Source organism: Pholcus phalangioides, unplaced genomic scaffold (genome assembly GCF_987345545.1).
Source record: "Pholcus phalangioides strain wild (caught in Gottingen) unplaced genomic scaffold, Ppha-v1.0 ptg000001l_1, whole genome shotgun sequence".
Taxonomy (NCBI): domain Eukaryota; kingdom Metazoa; phylum Arthropoda; class Arachnida; order Araneae; family Pholcidae; genus Pholcus; species Pholcus phalangioides.
Window position 1 is genome coordinate 30361061 of NW_028301594.1, and position 23861 is coordinate 30384921.

At 35.7% G+C, this 23861-nt stretch overlaps 1 protein-coding gene across 1 annotated transcript; it reads left to right on the forward strand.

Moving 5' to 3' along the window:
* On the forward strand, positions 1-23861 carry LOC149090353 (pancreatic triacylglycerol lipase-like). The gene is made up of 11 exons (XM_089235997.1): positions 1-178; positions 4439-4498; positions 6897-7177; positions 9004-9150; positions 10836-10944; positions 12942-13058; positions 16605-16724; positions 16830-17090; positions 17843-17969; positions 19953-20132; positions 21793-23861. Exons 1-11 carry the CDS (start codon positions 43-45, stop codon positions 21887-21889), a joined length of 1635 nt encoding a protein of 544 aa, XP_089092123.1. The 5' UTR covers positions 1-42; the 3' UTR covers positions 21890-23861.

A 23861-nucleotide genomic window follows, 5' to 3' on the forward strand; every position in this document is an offset into this window, starting at 1 on the left:
TATTCATTTGATTCTCTTCTTCGGGTACATTGATTGCTTACGATGCTTTTAACAATTTCGAAAACACTGTTACTAGTAATCATTACTATCACTATGTGCCATGGAGATCGTCAGCATCATGATCACTTTCATCCCAACACCACTGACGCAACGGTCAACAGATTCAGAAGAGCCCTGAGTAAGTGTTTTTGTTTTTTTTTGCAATATAGTAACTTGCTTTCTAAATTCAATAATTTTTTATGAATTAATATACATGGTATCCAGTAAGTGGCAATGTTTTATCTCATCCACCGTCCATCGTAGAGGTATCATTCCAATTCAAAAAATGCTCAAAAGGTGTTCATAAATTATCTTGTATCATATGACATGAATGTCGCTCTCCACTTGTTAATACAAGATATACAGAAGACTGGATGTTTTGAAGACTATATTATATTATATCTCCTATTAGCTGATCGGTTTCACCGTCCATTGCACGGTTCCGTTCGGCATATATACGCTCTAGCGAAGGAAAATCTCTATCTCCTCTGTAGCTTAGTGGCCAGACCACTCGTCCGGCAATCGAGGGACCCGGGTTCGACTCCAGGTAGAGGCAGAGATGAGTTTTTTCCTTCCTTAAAAAATTATCATCTCAAATAATCGATATCTTCACAACATCCAGTCATCTGTATATCTTGTATCAGTTTTGAGAGTGAAAATAAAGAAATTTAAAAAAATCTAAATTTTTATAAGGTCCCCCCTCGTTCTCTAACTGTCAATTAGAGAGTTGTTGCCCTGATCTCCTGAGGCAAAAAATACAAATAAATAAATAAAACAATTCAAGTTTTCACGTGCAGTATTTGCTGAGATAATCAAATTCAAAAATCGGAGAAAAGTCGGGAAAGGACAACATAAAATAAAATGAGGGAAAAGAGCGTTGTGTGTCTGATAGTGTTTCTGCCGTTCTTTCATAACCTTTTCTCCTATTTTAGAATTTCAAAATCTCAGCGAATATTTTACATGTAATTTTTTCTGTTGATCTCAGGAGCTACAGGGCAAAAACTTTCTGATTAAAAGTTAGAGGACAAGGCGGAGGGGGGCGGTTACCGTTTAAAAATTTATATCTGTTTTTATTTTGTGACACACTGTATTTTCACATTCAAAACTGGTACAGAGTAATTTTTGAAAGTCTTTTGAGCATTTTGTAATTCATCATATCTCTACGATGGATGGTTGATGCGATAAATGCAGCATTAGCACTTACGGGACACCCTGTATATTTTAAATTAATTATAAAATCATAAAAGAGAGAGAGATCTCTAGTATCAGTATTTTTAATTATGACAAAGCTTAATTATGCTTTGTTAGGCCGGGATTACACTATAAAAGTTTTGTAAACGTGATTTTATAAAACTTGAAAAATACAGCCAATAAACAGATTGCATTTGATCGAATGTAATCGATCAGCTTATTGGTTGTATTTTTCAAGTTTTATAAAAGCACTAGCTACAATACCCGGCGCTGCCCGGGTTTTCTTCAATGAGGCTGTTTGGATCACGTGATATCTCCCTCTTTCTTTGAGGGACATGCAAACCGTGTCTAAGTTAACCAATATGGCGACGTCCTGCGCGACTCATGAAAGAAATAAATCTAAATTTAAAGAAACGTAGAAATGAATAGTCCCCCCCCCCTTTTTTTTATGGGTGTAAGGTATTTCGATTCCCTCCCCCTGAACTTCAAGTTATCTATTTCTGCCTGTTTGAGCTTCCAAAAATGCTTAATTAAAGCTGTGGAATTTTTTCGATGCACTTTACGGGGCCCAAAACTAATTTTAAAAACATCCTAAACTATATGAATTTATGCAAATAAATATCAAAAGACAATACGGAGACATTAATTTTCATGCTTGAGAAGATATAAATAAAAAGTTGAAATCAATGTTATTACATGGATATCAAACTCAAAAGTAGATCCGGCAAATTATTCATATTTTTAATTTTCTGGGCTTCGTATCTCCAAGTGAATTCCATATTTCAAAAATCGAGAATTCAATTTAATTTTTAAAATTATTGATGTGGCAGGAACCCCCCCCCCCCCACTAAATTTCCGTATTTATGCAGTTAAATCGGCAATTTTAATAGTGATTTCTATGAGGATCATCCTTTTCCTGACCCTCAAAGCGATGATGGTGATGATTATGACGTCTATTCAAAAAGCCTCATTACTGAGAGTATTGAAAATGTGGCAAACCATTATAAAGGCATAAACTATTATACATAACTGGCAGCATTAAGGAAGTGACAAACCATTGTAAAGACATAAACACGTCTGAAACTCATCGCTAGGGAACCACGGTAACCAAAGTAAACGTTCGGAAAGTGATTGTTGAGGCCCAAAAACCATTGTTGCCCTACGGTTTTTTGCCCATTTGGGGCATTTGCCCTGGTCTGACGAAATTTTAAAGTAGCCTATCGTTCAAGTCGGGTCCCATTTGGTATATATGCAAAATTTGGCGACGATCGATCTAAAATTGTAGATTTGTATAGAGAACATACACACACACACACACACACACACACACACACACAGAAAATCAATTTTATATATATAGATAGATTGTTACAAAACTTTTACAGTGTAATCCCGGCCTTAGGCCGAAATGACACTATAAAAGTGTCATAAAACTTGAAAATGCAACTAGTAAGCATATCGCTTACATTTAAGCGAATGCAACCGATAGGATTATTTATTGATTGGGTTTCTTTTCAAGTTTAGTAAAAGATATTTCATCAAACTTTTATAGTATCATCCTGGCCTTAGAAAAACTTACTGGGATTTATATGCACTTCTAAAACTTGTCTTATTAAGATCAAAATATATTTTTTCAAATAACTTTTTTCATTATATCATAAAAGAACAATGCTCTGTTATGATTGAAGTGGTCTTTTATAGTTATTTTATGAATTATTCGATTCCGATGTATTTCTAATCCACATTTAAAAAAAAAGTGAAAAAAGTTTGCTTTAAAATACTTATTATTATGGCGTAGTTGTTTTTTTTTTTTTTTTGATGAAATAGAAATTTTATTTAAAATTACCCTCACAGAGGGCGTTGTATCAAAACAAAAAAATCAACGTAACGTATGGAAAGAAATTTAAATAATGTAGATCAGGGCTGCACATCTCCGTCCGTATCATATTTTCTTCGTAAAAATACGGAAATACCAAAAATATTGTTAAATGCAAAGGAAGTGGCCGAAGTGCAGTGAAACCTATCTGGACGAACACTGTATGAGACGGAAACCTGCCTTCAACGCAATCAAAAAATAGCCCCTTGATCGATAAATACTTTTATCTGTGTGTGCACCTTTATAAAATGGAAACCTGTCTAAAATGGAATATTATTTCAGTCTTTTGACGTTCCGTTGCATACATGTTTTGTACAATACAATCGGAAAAGAAGGTGCGATGCAGGGAATCCGGGTTCGATCACTATGCTCGATGGGGGCCACGGATGAAAATCTTGCAAAAGGGGAGCCACGGCTACTGATACGGGGGCCACGAAGAAATTTGTGACATTAAATTTTTTTAGTCAGACTTAAAAATTTTAATTTCAAACAAAATGCATAGAATATTATATTTTTCGTAATTTTTCCCCATTCAAGTAACAACATTAACATGAGGAAGAAGGAAATAAAAAAAAGTGGTTCATGTAATCTCGGTGGTTTTACGACTTGAGGGTGACAGTAGGCCCTGACACAAACTATAGAAGAGGTTTAAGTAAAATGGATTAACTGTAGACAGGAAATTGTGTGTGTTCAAAGACTTTTCATTCAAAGAGGGCTGCCATAGCAGAGAATGATTCACAGTTAGAGCCAGAACTAGGGGGAGGGGAGCAATTGTCCCGGGTGGCAGTTGTAGGTAGAAACAAAGAGCACCGTTATAAATTATGAATTTTAAAGTTGTGGGGGCGACAAAAGTTCTAGTTATATACTGCCCTTTCCACAACCATCAAGAAAATAGTGATTTAAGTAAGCGGTCACTTTACCACTATTCAAAAATGTAGTCATCTCACATAGTACAAGCAAATGTGTTAGAAAATAGAGAAATAACAATAATAATAATAAATATACATGTGTACGCCATCTAGACCTCATTTAAAGAACTTCGTGTAAAAAAATTTCTTTGGGAAGCATCCAGATCATGATGGGAGGGAGCACTCTGAGGGTTGATGTATCAATTAAAAATAAATAAATTCTTTTTTCACATGATGAAATTCAAATGAAAAAATCTGAACTTTTTTGTAACTCCTTTTTTACAGCAAAACCCTAATTGTGTTAGTCTTTTTACGCTCAAGAACTTGGAAATACGTGTGTTATAAAATATTATTGATACGTGTTTTTAATTGTTACACACACAATTTAGCTGTATATTACCATGGAATAATTTGAATTTTGCAGCATTGCTGCCCAGTTCAAAGATGGCTAAGGTGGTGAAGACTTCTGGAAGATCATTGACAGGTATGGGTACATTTTTCTAATCGTTTTGAATCGATTATTAATCATGAAACTCCGTCCTCACTAAGGAATTTTAGTCAATGAAACAACTGTGACGAGGGCAATTAAATAGCATAAGTGAAAGATTAAATTTAATAAACCATTAAATTTGTAATACATAAGTTACACGGGTGAGGAGGGGGGGACACAGTTTTTGTTGAGTTGGATCTGATAATTATTTTTCATTAACTTTTGGGTTGTTAATCAAAATGTGCCCTCATTTTTTCCCATCACATCAACTTTTTGCGAGAGAAACAGGGTACCTTCCACATTGCTCAAGATATATACAAAAATTTCATGCAAAGAATGGGAAATACATTTTACAGTATTTTACCTGAATATACAGTAGATTCTCGATAATCCGGCTCGTCCAGTAATCCGTCATTTTTAGGCAGGTTTTCTTCGAGCATAGGAGAGGGAAACATATCCATATGTTTGCGCGTGAATTTATATTATTTAAATGCGTTTTTCAATTAACTTCAAGTAATTCGGCACAGCAACAGGGGCCCAACTTTGACTTGATGGGGCAATGGACAAGAAACGTATCTTCCCCCCCCCCCCCCCCGACTGCGGTCGAAGATGTTTGGCATGTCAGCAAATTCAGTACATGTTTGTAAACATAAAAATATATGCACTATTTGAAATTGGAAATGTGATGTAAAGTTATCAGTAAATATCTTACAATTAAGGCTTTTTGTGAAAATTACGAGGATTACAGAACAGATGATGCACCACGATAGGAAAACACAAACGTGCTTTATTCCACACACTTCTCCCCAATTTTGTTCTTGTTTTATTTACCCTCTCATCAGTAGATACGTTTCCGTGTTTCCGGCATGTTATGTATATGCACACTATGTACATGCAGGGTGCATAGCTAACAGCTGGCACCACAGTTTACTGGCGAACCGTTGATCCCGGAGGCATACCTCCAATTAGGAAAAGTATTCAAAAAACGTGAGGTAGTGAGATATGCCATTCCTGTTGGAAGGGGTTGTATAGTTATTTAAATAAAATGATCGTCTTTTTATGTCGACGCCCTGCGCCCAAATACCGAATTAGAAAGCTGTTGCCCTGTCTCTCTCGTGGCCAACAAAAGAAATTCCTCGTTTTAAAGTGTAAATTTCGTTGAAATATCTGAATTCAAAAAATGGGGGAAAACAGCATAAATGAAAGGAAAGAAGTTTTGTCCGCCAGTTTTTGCTGTTCTTTCATAATTTTTCTCTATTTTTCGAATTCAAATACTTTAGCGAATATTTCATGTAGATCATTTTAGTCGCACCACAGTCATTTTCTGCTCACGAGGGCTAATTAGACCGGGACCTACAATTTATGGTCCAATATACCTCGATGGGGGAACTTCCTTAGCACTTTTTTCTGCGGTCTTGTCGCCGTTTTTTTTGTTGTACCCATGTGTGAGGAAATTTTTTCTGACAAGGACGAACCTGGTGTCGAACTCGCGACACCTCTAAACATCATTTGGTACTATAGGCGAGGATCTCATCGACCTGGGCTACCGAGCCCAATATTGCACTTAGAAACGTGGAATTGCTTTTGTTGGCTTCAGGAGAGACAGGGCAACAACACTCTAATTGGATTTTTGGGCACAAGGTGTTTGTATGAAAATTTAATATTTAAATACCCTGTTAATATTTAGTAGTAATTAGTTAGTTAATGTTTAGTAGTAATTAGTTAGTTAATGTTTAGTAGTAAGTAGTTAGTTAATGTTTAGTAGTAATTAGTTAGTTAATGTTTATTAGTAATTAGTAATAATTAATTAATGTTTATTAGTAATTAGTAATAATTAGTTAATTTTTATTTAATTAACCATACAACCCCTTTGCAATATGAATGACGTGTCTGAGGTCCATACGTTATTTTTAATACTTTTTCCTAATTGGAAGTATGCCTAAACGGATCAACGTTTCACACGTAAATTGCGGTGCCAGCTGTTAGCTATGCACCCTCTACAAGGGTGAACGCGACCTGTTCCGCCAAACATATACAATACATGTACATAAGAAGGGAAAGAGAAAACAGGTAGGTGAGGGTGAAAAGCGAAATGCAGTTCATACCTATCTGTAAGTATTACAGATAAGAGCGAGACTATAGTAATGTACTTGTTTTTTCCTTTTATTTGTTTTTTTCTTTTCTACCTTTTTCCTTACTTTTTCCTAACATGCCATTGTGTTAGAACAAGGTTATCATCTTTATCAGCGATTCGTCAAAATACATCCGAATTTCTTGCCAATTACTTGTAAGTGAAGCGGTTTAACGTGTAGTTTTACATATTTACTAAATTTATTTAAAACGTTTTTGATACATTATTCTCAATATGTGTGAACTTTTTTTTTTGCCTCAGATGGGAAAAAATGGAAAATCGTGTGTTATGGAAAACTCGGATGCTTTTCGAATGGACCACCTTTCTACCATCCCAAGATCAGACCGTTAAGCTTTCTTCCGAAGTCACCGAAAGCACTGAAGACCACATTCGGCCTTTACACTAGGGCCAATCCATTCAAACCTTTAATTGTGACTCTTGAAAGTATCAACTCCTGGAGAAATCGATTCAATCCTACAGTTGAAACCAGAATCATCATCGGTGGTTTTTTTGATTACCCGCCAGGCACGACTTGGATGCAGGTAAGATAATTAGAAGAAGAAAAAAAGATCTGATATAATTATAGCATCTTTGGGTGCGAGATACAGGCAGGTAGGTACTATGTGAAGAGGAATGTTAAAAGGGCAATCGAAAATCCAACTTGCCCATGCGGGGGGGATCCACTGAAGTGCGACATCATCTTTCCGTATGTCGCCGCCTGGGGGACAATGCCATTGAACATGAGCTATTAAGTGAATTGGGTCATCACGTTAATTCACAGTCCCGTTTAGTGCCCTTAAGGAAGAAAAATGACCAGTGCATCTACAGGATAGTGGTCTAGTGAGCTCGTCAGGATTGCAAGAGGAGACGGTTGTTTGATTTACACTTTCCTTGATAAGTACGGAGTGTTCGTATATAGTCCTCCCTCGGTATTCGTGAATTTTGCATATTTTCGGGTTCCTTCCCAGTTTTCTGAAGAAACAACGTTGTAGTGATAATTCTCGTATCAGAACAAAATATAAATTGCAATTGTTAAATAAATGTTTTAAATATCCCTCCTGAAGTTTTTGCTAGTGCTTAAGTCTTCTATATGCCTTCTAACTCCACATCTAGTGTTCAGCTGCTTGTTCGGTTGTTATACGATCATTTATGACTCACTATATACATTACTCAAGGATGAGTCTGCAGGCTATCAAAGAAGATGTTAATGCAATGCAGGAAACATCATGAATGAATTTCATGATGTTTCATGCATTATCAATGAAGTCATGGATGAATTTCATCGATGTCACTAACGTCATTGCAAGAGCTGTGGAAGCTATAAAGATGGGAACATCTCGTACTGGAAGAACTTTTGGTAACAATATGTGCCGAGGGCACACGTCCATTTCTATAGAGCCAACCGAAAAGACTATGAAAGATATTGTTACGTTAGCGAATCAGGTGGATGGGGAAGGGTTCAATGAAGCGGACAAAAAAGAAACTGGAGAACTAATTAACAGCAATTCAGGAATCGACAGGGGGGGGGGGGGAAAGGTTAATCGAACTGACGCTCCTGAAAAGGAGCGATACGGTATGATGATCAAGATCCAGGAAGTGTACGACAAGTTCATTATCAGCTCACGGGCTTCGTAAGTTTAAAGGGGCAATTGATTGTTTCCATGACCCATCCATGGTACGTTTTCACATGTAGAAAAATTGGAAGAGGAGAAGCTTTGTTACCATAATCTTTCTTTCTTTCAAGCTGAACACGATCAAGGCTCTATCTACTATAGCCAATTATAGCCATTGCTCCTGTCGAGGGGCGGATCGTGTAGGAAGTTACCTAATCTAACAAATTTACTCTGAAATGAAGAAATGGTTAACAGAAATTATAACAGTCTTTCATAAAACAACACCGAGAATCACTGGGCGCCCCTTCTACTTCTGTCCCACAAAGCAGATATAAACAAGATGTCTAAAAAAGCAAAAGTTCATGGTTTAAGTAATTCGCGGATTTTCCGTATTCGCGGTCACTCCCAGAACATAACCACCACGAATACGGAAGGGATGACTATAAACTGCGAGTACTCAGAGCCATCTGTGGCACTATTAAACCTATTAAACAACTGGATTGACACCTAACTTGATTGGAGTCAATCCGATGCGTGTTACTTTATAAGCATGAAAACCTTACTTATATACGCACATGCATTTACATAACCCCACATACGTACGTGAGCAACCTCGTCTTTCCACATTTTCACACGCTCTTACGAGCAACCACCATGTCATCTTATACCTTTTTCATATAGTATTATATGGAGATTGATAAAATCGACAGCATTACGACGTTTATAATCAGGCGATATGATATTTTTTTTTACAGAGGATGAGGAACCGTTTCCTTGAACGGGCTGATGAGAACGTTATCACCGTGGATTGGAGCGCAGGTGTCGGGTTGCCTTACACTCAAGCGACTGCCAATGCACGAGTCGTAGGAGCTGAGGTGGCTCAACTCGTCAACGAACTTTGCGTTAGTACATTAAAAATGATAACTTATCTTTTAGCACCAAGACATAGCAGCTCAATTTACATCTTTTTGATATATTTATCAATATTTAATTTTGAGTTTACTCATCTAATCACTCACACTAAATTTCTAATTACACCAGAACTCTGCTAATCCGAAAACCCGCTAAAAAGCAGTTCGCCATGGAAAAAACAGAGAGAAACTACGTGCGCGAAAATGTTGAAGAATCAACAATAGAAAAGAAAACAAACGAGCATAAATTCTGCATTGTAACACGTTACATTTTACATATGGGCAATGAATGCATGATCATGCTCATGCTGATGAATCACACAGGTGCCTTTAAAAAAGGTTCCGTTTTCATTGGAAGAAGTGACATATACCTAACGGACGATGCAGTTCGTAGTTTTCGTCTTAGAAACATGATGTCTGCAGTTGCTGCATCATCATGCTGCTCCTCATGTATGGATTGGGCAGTTTCAAGAGCTACCACATTACCTCTTAATCAGTCACTAGTGGTGGACCATCATAATCTAACGCAGTGCTTCTCACACTTTGATGATGTTTCTGCATCAGTGTATATTTGATGGTTGTTACAGTCTAGTGATGACATTTTGACATTTTTTACCCACATTATATATATATATATATATATATATATATATATATTTGTTGTTTTCTCGCAACCAGGGGTTTTTTTAAACGCTGGAGGATTTCATTGGATTCCTTTATTGTTTCTTGATCATCGATCGAGAAAAAGCAAGTCTTGACAAGACTGACATTTATCAAAGAAAAGCAAAAAAATTACTACTCACACAGTGCTCCTGATGATAAATAAAAAAAACAACGCATGACCGGTATCACACTATAAAGTTTTAGAAAATTTCTTTTATAAACTTTTAAAATTTAACCAAAATAAGCGTATTGGTTATATTCGAGTAATGTTACCAAATAAGCTTGTTGGTTGTTTCTACAAAATAATTTTTCTAAAACTTTTGTAGGGTAATCCTGGCCTACGGTATATTCCGGCTACCCAGTGAATGTTATTATCATAGGACGGGATTACGCTATGAAAGTTTTGTTAAAGCTTTTAGATAAGGTTACATTCGAGCGAATGTGACCAATAGGCTTAGTGGTTGTTTTTTTTTTCAAGGTTTTAAAACATCTTTTAGCAAACTTTTATAGTGTAATTCCAGCCATAAGTAAACAACCGGTACAGTTCAACACTGAGGACCGAATGAAGCGACGAGTATCTCCGGCGGACACGGACATATGCCCACCTCGTTTGGTCCTGAAAATCTTAACCGAACTTCCCGTTTAATTTAAACGACGACACCCAAAAGAAATGTTTTATGAAGTTGCAATTTTTTGTCGATATTTTTGCGTAAACATCATTCAAAAATGTCTTCAAAAACATACAGTTACTCTACCAAAAAAAAAAAAAAGCCTTAGCGTGATTTTTCAGGAAGCTCTATATATAAGCCCTATCCCTAATTGCATTTGTAGAAGCAAAAATTAATACAAGACCGGGTTTTATTTTTAGGGAACGTGCACGCAGTATAATTTTAAAGAAACGAACAGTACAGCGCGTTTTTCACAAGATGGATAAATCATTTCATTGTAAGCAAAAATTACGTAATGAATAATATTCCCAAATAAGTTTTTTTTCCATTTCTTTTTCATTTCAGAAAATGTTGGGTAGTAGCCCGAAAAATTTCCATATTATAGGGCACAGTTTAGGAGCACAAGTCAGCGGTTACGCTGGAGAGAGGATTCGTGGGCTTGGAAGGATCACAGGTTCGAATTCGTTATCGTGATTTTTTCACTTTTGCATTTCTTTTCTTTCTTTTTCTGGGTTCATTGAACCATTATTATTAACTGATTAAGATCATCTGAACGTCATGGATCAAACTGATCTTAATCACAAGACAAAAAAGAACATTAATGATAACATAAATATTGTTTCCCCCTTACAAAGAGTGTGTCTTTAGTCAAATTGCCATTTTTATTCCAATTTCACTTTCATCGCCATTTTTACTATGTGAATAGAGCTGGAAAAAAAAAATACATAAATAATTTTTTTTCCTCATTACATATAAATGCAGTAATTTAACAAGTTGCCTATAATGCTGCGCTAAACAAACAGGAAACTAAAATGTGTGCAGAGGGATTAGCAAAGTAGTGATGGAATAAAAGCCCCTCGAAAATAGTGCTCGAAAATGAAAGCCATGCGCATGATTTGTAGCTATCCATGCATTATCTTACCAGATTTCGTTATTGATATACTTTTAACGGATCATTAATTCTGGCTTCAGTAACAGCTTGTATTGAAAATGAAAAGCTCTGTTTTTAGAACTCGTACACCGTAAAATGGGGTAACTTTAGGGAAAGCATTGTTTTCATATTTGAAATTATGTGGCGTTCTGGGTTTTCGTGTTATCTCATCACGTTCTTGATCTATAAATGCTCACGAGACTTTATTAGCAGAATGCGCTGAGGTGCTTGAATATATTCCGAGTGGTGCTTCCGATTGTTGGCACCATGTTTCTTCCATTTAATGGTTATTTTAACTTTGTGAAACCTCTTAAAACCTTTATTAGTGAAAATCGTACTTCAAATAAAAACAAAAAGTAGGTAATTATACAATTTATAGTTTTATGATGATTAATTTTACTGTTTCAATTTTACTATTCTAATTACTGTTTTAATTTGCTGTTTCAAAAACAGAAAAGAGAATAATATGTCTGGGGGAAAAACTGTAAAAAAGATTATTTTTAAGAAAAAACAACATTTTTTCATTATACATCAAACTCCTCCTGTAGAATTTCTATAGGCTAGTATTGGGGTAAAAATCAGACAAAAGTGCTAATACGGCTTTCACAGTAGAATAAAAGGCTTCAGAGAACAACTGGCGTACAACGGTAATTATTGAAACATTACACTTCACTCATAGTTGGGAAAAATCGCTGATAGATGGCAGCACTGCACATAACAAGCAGAAGTATACTTCACGTTAGGTTCGCAAACATACACGCGCTGCTTCCAGCACAGGCCCAGGTCTTCTTTGACTATGGCGTGAATTGCTATAAGAATTTAGGATATTCTTGTAAAGCATTCTGCGTATTAGGAGAGTAAACAGAATCATTCATGTTAACTGTTGTTGTCCTGATAGTAGTAGCTTTCAGTCTTTAGAGAAAGAATATTTTTATTACTAGCTTTTACAGAAGGAGAGTTATCGATCACGTTATTTGGGATCTGCTCGTTTCCCACTAAGTCTAAGACTATACTAGTATTTGCGCAGCTTCACAAAGTATAGGCCCGTGAACTTTAAATGAGCAAAATCGAATATTTAACCACAGTGACGTGCCTTATGGTACGGCAATTACTTAGTACGCAGGTACCCGAATACGAAAATTCGGGTATCTGTTTTTCACTTCAAATTATAGAAGTAAGATGACAGCACCACTAGCACGCGAAACACGCATAATTATGACAACAAAAGTTTGTCAGTGTCACGCATACACTCAGAACAAACGTTCCGGCATGTATCTCCTCCTAACCAGATCACGTGGAACGCCGCTCTATCTCAACGAAGAGATAGATATAAGTAGACGGTCGAAGAAGACGTGGGTACATGATGAAAAAATTCGGCATGCACCAATTCGTTATAAATTCTCAAGAGGAATGTTTACATGTTCGGTTGTACAGTAGTTGCTGTAGATTAACATAAGTTTTGAGCATTCAGAAATGTATCGAATGATTTTTACAATAATAATAATAATAATTTTCCGTAGGTTTAGAACCTGCTGGGCCATATTTTAGAGGGCTAGCTCCCAGAGTGAAACTCGAACGAAGTGACGCCAAATTCGTGGACATCATTCATACGAATCCAGCTACGTTCCTCGCTTTAGGTAAGAAATACGTATTAATAGTGCATCAATTTTTCGAATGGATCCTCAAAACTAGGGGTCTTCAACGAGGGTCGTATCAATGTCTTCGTAAAGTAACGCGGTCACATTTAATGGGAAGGGCGAATCACTGGGGTTGGGCAGCCCCCCACTCCTCTCCTCCTGGTGACTGTGCAATAAGTTTTTGTGGTAAAATTTGTACATTTATTTCCCAAAAAATAAAAAAAACATGTGTATAAATAAATTAGAATTATCAATAATTAACTAATATAATAATTAATAATTGATATTAATATTAACGTGATCCTCGAGTATTCCCAGGAGATCTGTATGGTCTGTCTAGAAAATTTGAGTTTTAATTGATAATACTCAATATTGAAACTATTTGACGCATTTTGAGCTCTCTCTCTCTGAGAGTTTTGTTTAATAATGTGATGGGTTAAAAGAAAATCAACTTTCATCTTGAAATAGTAAATTTCTCAACAAATTTATTCCAAGGTTTGACCTCCTCGACCACTACTGGTCAAACATTTCTGATAAAATCGAGAAAATTTCAATACTAGTTTAAAGTAGAAACTGGTCAGTAAGAATTCTGGTCAAGAGTTGATTTTGAATTTTCGATAATAATAATTGGATTTTCTTCTAGATATACAAACTTTTTTTTTTCTCAAAATTAGAAAGAAACGAATGAGAATTTTACAATCATAGTTATAGAAACTGGAATGCTGATTTCATTTTAAAATAATCAGTTTCTTGGCGGGTCACTAAAATGCTCAGACCGTAGTATTATAATCCTTACATTCTTAGAAACACAAGAGGCATTAGCTCGCAGTGGTTACTACTAGAACCCCTATATACAATATGAAGGCGTATATGAAGGCGTCTTAGTTACTACGAGTAAGAAAGGTAGCAAGACGTCGCTAGGGGCGTAGCGAAACTACTCGTTATAATACGCGAATACTTTTTTTTTATCACTTAGAATTACGGAACTCTTATCATTCTCTTCCACGATGTTATTCACAAAAGATGATGGCAACTTCATTGAAACAATTATTTTGGTCCTTAAAAAGTCCTTTTTGGTATTATTAAAATAAAACAATGAAATTTAAAACAAGAATCGGAAAATCCTCCTGCGAAAATTCACGTGGGAAAATAAAACGATGGGGGAAAAAAAGCTTCGCTAAATGTAAATTTCACCAAGAATTTCACTATGAGTGACGTAACGGTTCATCACACATTGCGACCAGTCACGATGTGTTAAATTCCTCATAATGTATCTAGGAATGTAAGCTTTGTTTATACGCGGCCAGGCAACGAGTTGGAGACCCGTACTCAAAACGGTATATATATATACTAGCTATAATACCCGGCGCTGCCCGGGTTTTCTTCAATGAGGCTGTTAGAAACACGTAATATCTCCCTCTTTCTTTGAGGGACATGCAAACCGTGTCTAAGTAAACCAATATGGCGACTTCCTGCGCGATTCATGAAATAAACAAATCTAGATTTAAAGAAACGTAGAAATGAATTTTTTACCCTTTTTTAAGGGGAGCTAGGTATTTCGATCCCCCCCCCCTCCTGAACTTCAAGTTATCTATTTCTGCCTGTTTCAGCTTTCATAAATGCTTAATTAAACTGTGGAATTTCTTTAATGTACTTCTTACAGGCCCATAATTAATTTTAAAATATCTCAAACTATATGAATTTATGCAGTTAAATATTAAAAGACAATACGGAGACATTAATTTTCATTCTTGAGAAGATGTAAATAAAAAGGTGAAATCAATGTTATTGCATGAATATCCAACTCAAAAGTAGGTTCGGCTAATTACTTCATATTTAATCTCCTGTGCTTCGAATCTCTAAGCGAACTCAATATTTAAAAAATCGAGAATTCTATTCAATTTTTAAAATTATTGATGGGGCGGAAAACCCCACCAAATTTCCGCATTTCTACAGTAAAATCGGAATTTTAACACTGATTTCTATGGGAATCATCCTTTGACCCTCAAACTGATGCGGATGATGATTATGACGTCTATTCAAAAAGCCTCATTACTGGGAGGATGGAAAAAGTGGCCAACCATTATAAAGGCATAAACTATTATACATATACTAACAGGATTAGAGAAGTGACAAACCATTGTAAAGGCATATACACGTCTGAAACGCATTGCTAGGGAACCACGGTAACCAAAGTAAACGTTCGGAAAGTGATTGTTGAGGTCCAAAAACCATTGTTGCCCGACAGTTTTTTGCCCATTTGGGGCACTTGCCCTGCTCTGACGAAATTTTAAAGTAGCCTATCGTTCAAGTCGGGTCCCATTTGGTATATATACAAAATTTGGCGACGATCGATCTGAAATTGTAGATTTGTATAGAGAACATACATACACACACACAGACACACACACAGAAAATCAATTTTATATATATAGACTAGCTGTAATACCCGGCGTTGCCCGGGTTTCTTCAATGAAGCTTTTTTGGATCATGTGATATCTCCCTCTCTTTTTCTTGAGGGACATATAAACCGTGTCCAAGTTAACCAATATGGCGACTTCCTGCGCGATTCATGAAATAAACAAATTTAGATTTACAGAAACGTAGAAATGAATATATATTTTTCCTTTTTTAAGGGGCGCTAGGTATTTCGATAAACCTCCACCCCCTGAACTTCAAGTTACCCATCTGCCTGTTTTAGCTTTCAAAAAATGCTTAATTAAAGCTGTGGAATTTTTTCGATCCACTTTTTACGGGCTCTTAACTAATTTTAAAATATCCTAACCCATATGACTTTATGCAAATAAATATCAAAAGACAATACGGAGACATTAATTTTCATGCTTGAGAAGATATAAATAAAAAGTTGAAATCAATGTTATTACATGGATATCTAACTCAAAAGTAGGTCCGACTAATTACTTCATATTTAATCTCCTGGGCTTCGTATATCTCTAAGCGAACTGAATATTTCAAAAATCGAGAATTCAATACAATTTTTATAATTATTGATGGGGCGGAAAACCCCACCAAATTTCCGCATTTCTACAGTAAAATCGGCACTTTTAACACTGATTTCTATGGGAATCATCCTTTGCTTGACCCTGAAACTGATGCTGATGATGATTATGACGTCTATTCGAAAAGCCTCATTACTGGGAGGATTGAAAAAGTGGCAAACCATTATAAAGGCACAAACTATTATACATATGGGAACAGGATTAAAGAAGTGACAAACCGTTGTAAAGGCGTATACACGTCTGAAACGCATTGCTAGGTAACCACGGTAACCAAAGTAAACGTTCGGAAAGTGATTGTTGAGGCCCAAAAACCATTGTTGCCCATTCGGGGCATTTGCCCTTCTCTGACAAAATTTTAAAGTAGCCTATCGTTCAAGTCGGGTCCCATTTGGTATATATGCAAAATTTGGCGACGATCGATCTAAAATTGTAGATTTGTATAGAGAACATACACACACACACAGACAGACAGAAAATCAATTTTATAGATATAGATATAACAATGACATATTTTTCTTTTCCTAAGGTTTGGGTACAACCGACGAAGTTGGGGACCTCGATTTCTATCCCAACGGTGGCCTGCCAACAAAAGCTCAGTGCAAAGCTGAGATAGGCAGAGGGATATCAGAAGCTTCGATTCCAACAGGTGACAAAAACCATTTTGTACAGTAATGAGAAAAAATCAATGTTCAGGTTTCTATTTGTTGGATAATTGTTGTTTCCTTTTTTTAAATCTCTGCTTACATTTCAGTCATAGCAAATATTCTAGCTTGTAGGCATGTAATATCGACCGAATATTTCGTGTATTCTTTCAATCTGGGCAACTGTCAGCCAGTTGGAGTCGAATGCCCTTCTTACGAAGAATTCTTGGCGGGAAGCTGCGATTGTGGACCTGATGGCGAGAGGTGCGCTTTCATGGGATTCATGGCCCCACTGACCAAAAACTTCAATGGCCTTGGCATCAGACGTAGTCAGCTGTTTTTGAAAATGGGACTGAAAAGACCTTATTGCCGTAAGAGTCAATTAAGTTTCCGCTCAATTATGCATTTCTTTTGTTGATGCTCCAAAAAGATTTCACCAGTAATTTCGAAATCATTTTAAATATTGATCAGAATTTTTCTGCAATTTCTTACGTCACCTCAAAACTATTTGAGGAATTTTGTTTTATATTTTAAATAGGTTATTGAATTACATAGAAGAAAGTTTGCGTTTATTTTTTCAAAATCATTGAAATAAACCCGAAACTTATTATAAAATGATGAAACTGATAAAGCATTTATAAGAATACCGTATTCCAGAATTAGTAAAAGATCGTCAACTCGCCATGTTGCCAAATACCTCGATATACACAGGGTAATTAAAAAGTAACAAAAGCAAAGTAAAAAAAATTAATAATTTGAGGGGCATAGACAGTGGCACACGATGCGGTTTTCGCAGAAATGCACAATAAAATTGAAAATTTTATTGCTAGAATTTCAATAGATACGCTCAAACGGAACTGTACTGAAACAATTGAAGTGTTAACTGTCGAAACAAATATAACTACTTGACTATTTCTAATGAAGAAACTTTTCGTTTTTTACAGAAATTTCATGTCTTTCTGTAAATTTCTTATAAAATCACACCGTGCTCTTCACTGTACTTTTCTAATTATGGAAATCCACTTTTCTGTGACTTTTTGGGTAAGTGGTATGTGTATTAATGTCATGTACTGTAATTACAAATAGAGCCAATTTATGATCATACATTTTTTTCTTCTTTCAGTTAATCAGTATCGAGTCGTTCTGAATGTACGCACTACACGATCAAACACGGCAAAACTTCGTAAATATTCCATACAGTTATCCGTCCGAGGACAAAATGCTAGTCTTGCTACATCCATGAAACTAAAGTAAGTGTATCCCACAGAATTCATAACCAATAATAATAATAATGAAAATTAATTTATTTTGAAAATAAATTCACCTTTTCCTTGAATGACGCTAGGGGGAAACAAATTTTTTGTTACATTCATACAAGCACTTGATCTTACCTAATGCGAGTATACTGATTTCAAACCCGAATTCAGTTTTTCCCTGTAAGCTCTAATTTTTTTTTCTTCAAAATAACATTTTTAGTATTTTTCTGAATTTAATTTTTCTGGCACTTTTTAGGCAAGAATTTGGGCTTATAATTCTTGCGTTTCTGGACTTTACGAGGAAAATCCCATTTGATGCTCCAGCAGTACTCCACCATCCTACTTTTGCCCCAGCAGCCTTGGTAGCGCGCTTCCATCGTCTAGAAATCTTGGTGAAAGCTTCTCCCTATTCCCCCCCCCCCTACAGCCTCAAAATTCTTTGGAATTGATCAAGAGGACTAAACAGGAAATGTAGCTTTACCCTCATGTTGCATCCGAGCTCACGAAAAGCCAACAGAATTCTAATAATCAGAATCACATAGTTATCTGCCTTTCTGTTACCAAGAAAATTTTGTATAACTGCCTTAAAAGACATCCACGCTGACTTCTAGTTTTTATTCACTCATCTTCGTGACAAATTAAGGATCACGCACAAGGGCACGAATTTGAAGTCTCACTTGCTTTGATCTTCTCGAAAGACAGAGCAGAAAAAAAAAAACAACTATATATTCGAAACACATTGACCATCAACATTCAATTCCTTGACGAACTGCTTCATCAATCTAAGCTTGAGGAGAAGTGGAGGAAAAACGATCATCTCTCAGCTGACAATTTGATCACTCACAATGCTTGTCATGCCTGCTTCCAGAGCTTATATGGACATGCCACTCGTTCTGGGTCCAGTGTTTTCCTCAACCTTGGCTGCCCCACATGCTAAGAAAGCATAGAAATTTTGTGAATTCTTTCTGTTGGCCAAGTAGGATGTTGACCATTTTCCGGTCTATACAAATGATCCAATTATGTACAACTAATCTCTGCAACAAATAAGCTAATGTAAGTCGTTATTCGATAGCCCAGGACCTATGGCCATGTATCAGTATGCAGGGTGTAAAGTTAAGTCCTTAGACGCCCTTTATCTTTTGAACCGTTGGTTGTAGAAGCATACTTTCAATAAGAAAAGTTATACAAACAACATATCCATCTTGGATATGCCATTTATTTCACTAGGGTCCGTATATGTATCGAGATACAAGGTTTAATTCTTTTATACGGTCCCGCTGTCCTCCAACCTCTAATTAGAAAGGTGTCGCCCTGTCTCTTTTCTGATCCCAACAAAAACAATTCCACGTTTCTAAGTGCAATATTCGCTGAGATATTTGAATTGCAAAAAAAAAATAGAGGAAATTTGGGGGAAAACCGCTTTAAATGCGGGCAAAACGGGTTTTTCGCATTTTTTTAACACTATTTTTTCTCCTAATTTCCTCTGTTTTCGAGTGTCTCAGTGAATATTGCATTTGGAAACGTGGAATGTCTTTCTTGGGATCAGAAGAGACAAGGCAACATCTTTCTAATTAAAAGTTAGAGGACAGGGGAACCGAATAAAAAAATTTAAATTTTGTATCCCGATAGATCATATACAGCCCCTAGTGACATGACATATTTGAGATGGACATGTTGTTAGATACTTTTTGGAAGCAAATGCTTCTATAACCAACGGTTCGAAAGATAAAGAGTGGTCTATGAACTTGATTTCACACTCTGTATAATATAGAGTTTCATAAAAACTAGAGCTTGCAGAGAAAAATGGATTTCAGATTTTAAATCAGTGATCAGAAAATAACTTCGATCAGTTAAAAAATCTCATGCAACAGAGAACAAAAAAAAATTGTTCCCCAAGTGTAATAATTTCATTGGTGGTTTTTCTATGGACATTTAATGTAGGTCTGAACGAGGTAATTGATACAGCTTATTTTACAGACTGAATCCTCTCCAGCACCGTGAGAAAGTAACAATGCTATTGACGTCACCTAATCATATCGAAAATGTTGTTTCAGCAGAAATGAAAATTTTCGGAAACATCATTGACGCAGTAAAGAGTGGATATCATTCGAGCTCAGTCTTCGTCGAGAATCTTCGAGTGACGTATTTGTACCCGTTGTAAGTGCTTTATGAATTCCAAAAAATTAAAAATAAATAAATTTTTTTTGTATTGAAACAAGAGGAAAATAAGGGTACATAATTACATACATTAGGGGTGGTCAACTTCTCACTATTCAAGAACCAACATAATGGTCAGTTGCAGCGTCGCACGAACAGGTAACTGCACCAGTAAAATGACCCAAAAAATCTCGCAGATTTGCGTCCACCATAAGTAATGTAGTGAAAAACGGGCAATTTAGTCATTAAAATTTTACCCCGGGCTCTACTTCTTCATTAACTGATACACACGCATATCCATTTTCTCCTCTGGTTCCCAGTTAGTAGATGCAATGCATTAAAAATTACTATTAAATGCAAATTAGTCCATTCAATTGTATCCATAGTTTGAATTTTACAGACAAAACATTTTTTTCTGAAATTGTTTTTATCCCTTACTCCCGATTTCTGTGGGGCCGCACGGGCCGAAGTCAGCCGAGGGCTCGTTGCAGAAAAACGCAAAACATTCTACTTTGAAGTGTAGCACTTATGAAAAAAATATCCAATTTTTTGGAAAATATAAAAAAAAAAAATATGCTTTTGACTAATCATAGGCACATACAGGATAGGCTGGGGTTCGTTTCTTACCGCAAGAAAACATTAGGCCAGGTAATAAGTGCCATTACCTGCCAAGTACGTCAGTGTTCCTAACCGATCCATAAATTATAACTCGTTCATAAGAAAAACTCCATTTTTGATAAAATCTAAACGTTGACAAAATAAATATGATTTTGATGCTATAGCATTTTTTTTCGACTTTCCAACAACATTATCGGTTTTTCAAGAATTTTTTTTTTTTTTTGCTATTTTGATGTCACTTTTTATCTTCTTTTTAAGGAATTTTTTCGAGTTTTTTGACAATTTTTAAGTTTTTAGGGCTACAACATCCGGGCCTTGTTAATCACACTTGATTCTTCCACTACTTAACTGTACATGCATCTCGTACACATTCCTCTCGAAAATATTAAAGGAACTGGCGAAGGAACTTGTGCGCGTGTGTATATATGCGTGGCCCTAAAGCTCGCTCCACACTACTCTGACGTTACTGACGTTAGGTGGTTCCACGTCACATCAGAGTGGTGTGTAGTGGCCTTAACGTATTTTTGTCGTTAGATTTATGCTTGTTTCGTGTTATACTGGTGCGGCCACCTGCCTTCCACATTATGAAGTAAAAATGAAAAATACCTGAATTTTCCATTTATGTAAGTATCGTGCTGGAGGATCTGCCTGCTCTCTATGGAGAGACGTCCTCAAATGCAAGCCGGAATAGCTGTCATCAAATTTTGTTTCAGAACGGGAAAGTAAAGATAGAAAACTCATATTTTGATAAAACTAGACTGGATAACATTTCATAGTATCAAGTGCTATACATAATGCAAAAAATGAGCTCATAGAAAGTGAAAATGTTTTGTACAGACTGTGTACCATTGCGATATTTACTAGTTATTCATTAGTGATGAATGAATTAATTCAAGTGATAGAAGAATAAATAAATATAAGCGCAAGATACTTAACTTTCGTTCATTCTGTCATCGTTATCACAAGTTGCAAAGTAATTACAGTTGTTGTTCATGTATTGTACAATATCATAATGGATTTTATGTTTTAATAAACTTTTCAGGCCGAGAAAGCGATTGACAGTCCACCTTTGTCCTGTGACAGAAAATAATGCTGGTATTAAAACGAAGTTGGTGTTAACTCCGGAAGCGTGCAGTTGAACGAAAGACGACACAGAAAGACAGTCTGCATGTTTTCCATCTTATTATCATCAAAACTTGTACATGCCGAGCTACTGTTGGAGGAATCAGCTATCATCATATAAGATAAAGGAGTGTAAATATGTTATAAATATATATCAGACTTCATTTCTATCTCGAGTTGCAGAGACTTGTCGTCAGTTGCCATCATAAAAAATGTACAGTGTGCCCCAAAAAGTCTGTGAAATTTTTAAATAATAACAGGAAAAAAGGAGAAATAATTGTATTGAGATGTGGTTGGTTGCGCACGTGGGACTTCTTATACTTTGACAAAAATAATTGCAAAAATCTCAGTTAAATGGCTTTAATACTAAAAATATGCTGGAAGATGCAAATAAGGTGGCTATTAAATGCCGAGTGTAGAATAACTTCTTCATATGTGTGAATCTAATGTTTTTCATGAAAAAGATTCATTGAGCAGGAGTACTTGATGATGAGCGGCATGAACCACAATGAACACGGTAAACGTCATTTACATTGTCAGCTGTATACAGGGTGTCCCACAAATTTAAAGCTTCATGGATACCATAGTCTACGTGTCCTACAGTTTAAAAATTCATAGAAAACAAAGGAATTTCATTGCGATTTGAGAAAAAGTTATTCTCACGAAGGGGAATATTTTTGGTACATAAGAAAAAACTAAGTTCAAATTGTCGACGGAAGAGAACGCCGCATGAAAGCAAATTACAGAATTCTGGATCTGAACTTTTCTTGCATATCTTCTGTGTCTGAAATAATCGTAAAGCTTCAGCCAGTGATTCGTGGCTGCGGTAAAACTACTTCAACAGTAGTGCTTTTTCCACCAATGTAAATATCAAGATAAGAACCTCATTTAAGGGCAGAAATGGGCAGAAAAATTCAGAAATGGGCTTTACCCTGCATTTTATAGGACTCCGATTTGCATATTTCCAGTGATTTGCTTCAATGCAGCATTCTCTACCAACAGAAATCTAAACTAAATCTTTTTGTGCACCATAAAATCAACTTTCTTCGTGAGAGTAACATTTTCGCAAAGCGCATTCGAATACAATTCCTTCAAAAAACATTTATTTTTGAATTTATGGGACACACAGTATTTATTTATTATATTTTATTTGTCAACGCTATCTAGCGGTGACTTTTTATAATTAATATTTTTTTTTATATATTATATTCAATGCAAATTAACTTAACCACACATCTTATAAAATACCAGCATTTTAGGAAAATATCTACTTACCCAAAAGATTAGATATCAGCTTTTTCCAGACCCAAAAACTTTCTGGTTGATGAAAAGACCGAAGGTACCGGGATTGTGAAAAATGTATATAAGCAACTATATATAGTGTAAATAATTAGACCAACTGCAAAATATCAAATTTTGTAGATAATATATATTTAACCAAATAATCATAATTAACTGCATTTATTAATATGATGTATAGTTGACGCTAAATATAAAAATGAGAGTAGCTAATATATGCATTATGATGAATGATTAATGTTAAAAGAATAGCATTAATTATAACTTAATGACGTCCTAACAGGCTGATGAAGTGACATTCTGTCACTGCCCTGTTGAGTGACTTTCTGCTTTTTATTTCCCCTCCAGCCTGCTTAAGCTTTCTTTTCCCCCAGATTAATATCATCAATATGGGTAATATTAAACTCTAAGTAGTTTTAAAAATAAAACATATACAAATATATGGCGAAAATCGCACTACTAGTCCGGGATGGCTAAGAAATGACTCAGGGGTATGCACTGTTTGCCAATTTCAGTCGGAACCCACAGGCCACTATGTCATATTTAGGATAACCTAACCACACATCAATTCAAACATTTCTTCATCTTAAAAACATTTCTTCATCTATTAAATAAATAAAAAGGTTTTTACGGAGTATGTTTATACCAACGTACGTTGGAACGTCATTAACTGTATATAAAAAACAATTT

Bases quoted from the DNA above. Each gene is read 5' to 3' on its own strand.
- LOC149090353 (XM_089235997.1), top strand. From the start codon at position 43: ATGCTTTTAACAATTTCGAAAACACTGTTACTAGTAATCATTACTATC. The intron at 4,499-6,896 runs GTATGGGTACAT...TTTTTGCCTCAG, and splicing joins TTCTGGAAGATCATTGACAG to ATGGGAAAAAATGGAAAATC. The intron at 7,178-9,003 runs GTAAGATAATTA...TTTTTTTTACAG, and splicing joins CAGGCACGACTTGGATGCAG to AGGATGAGGAACCGTTTCCT.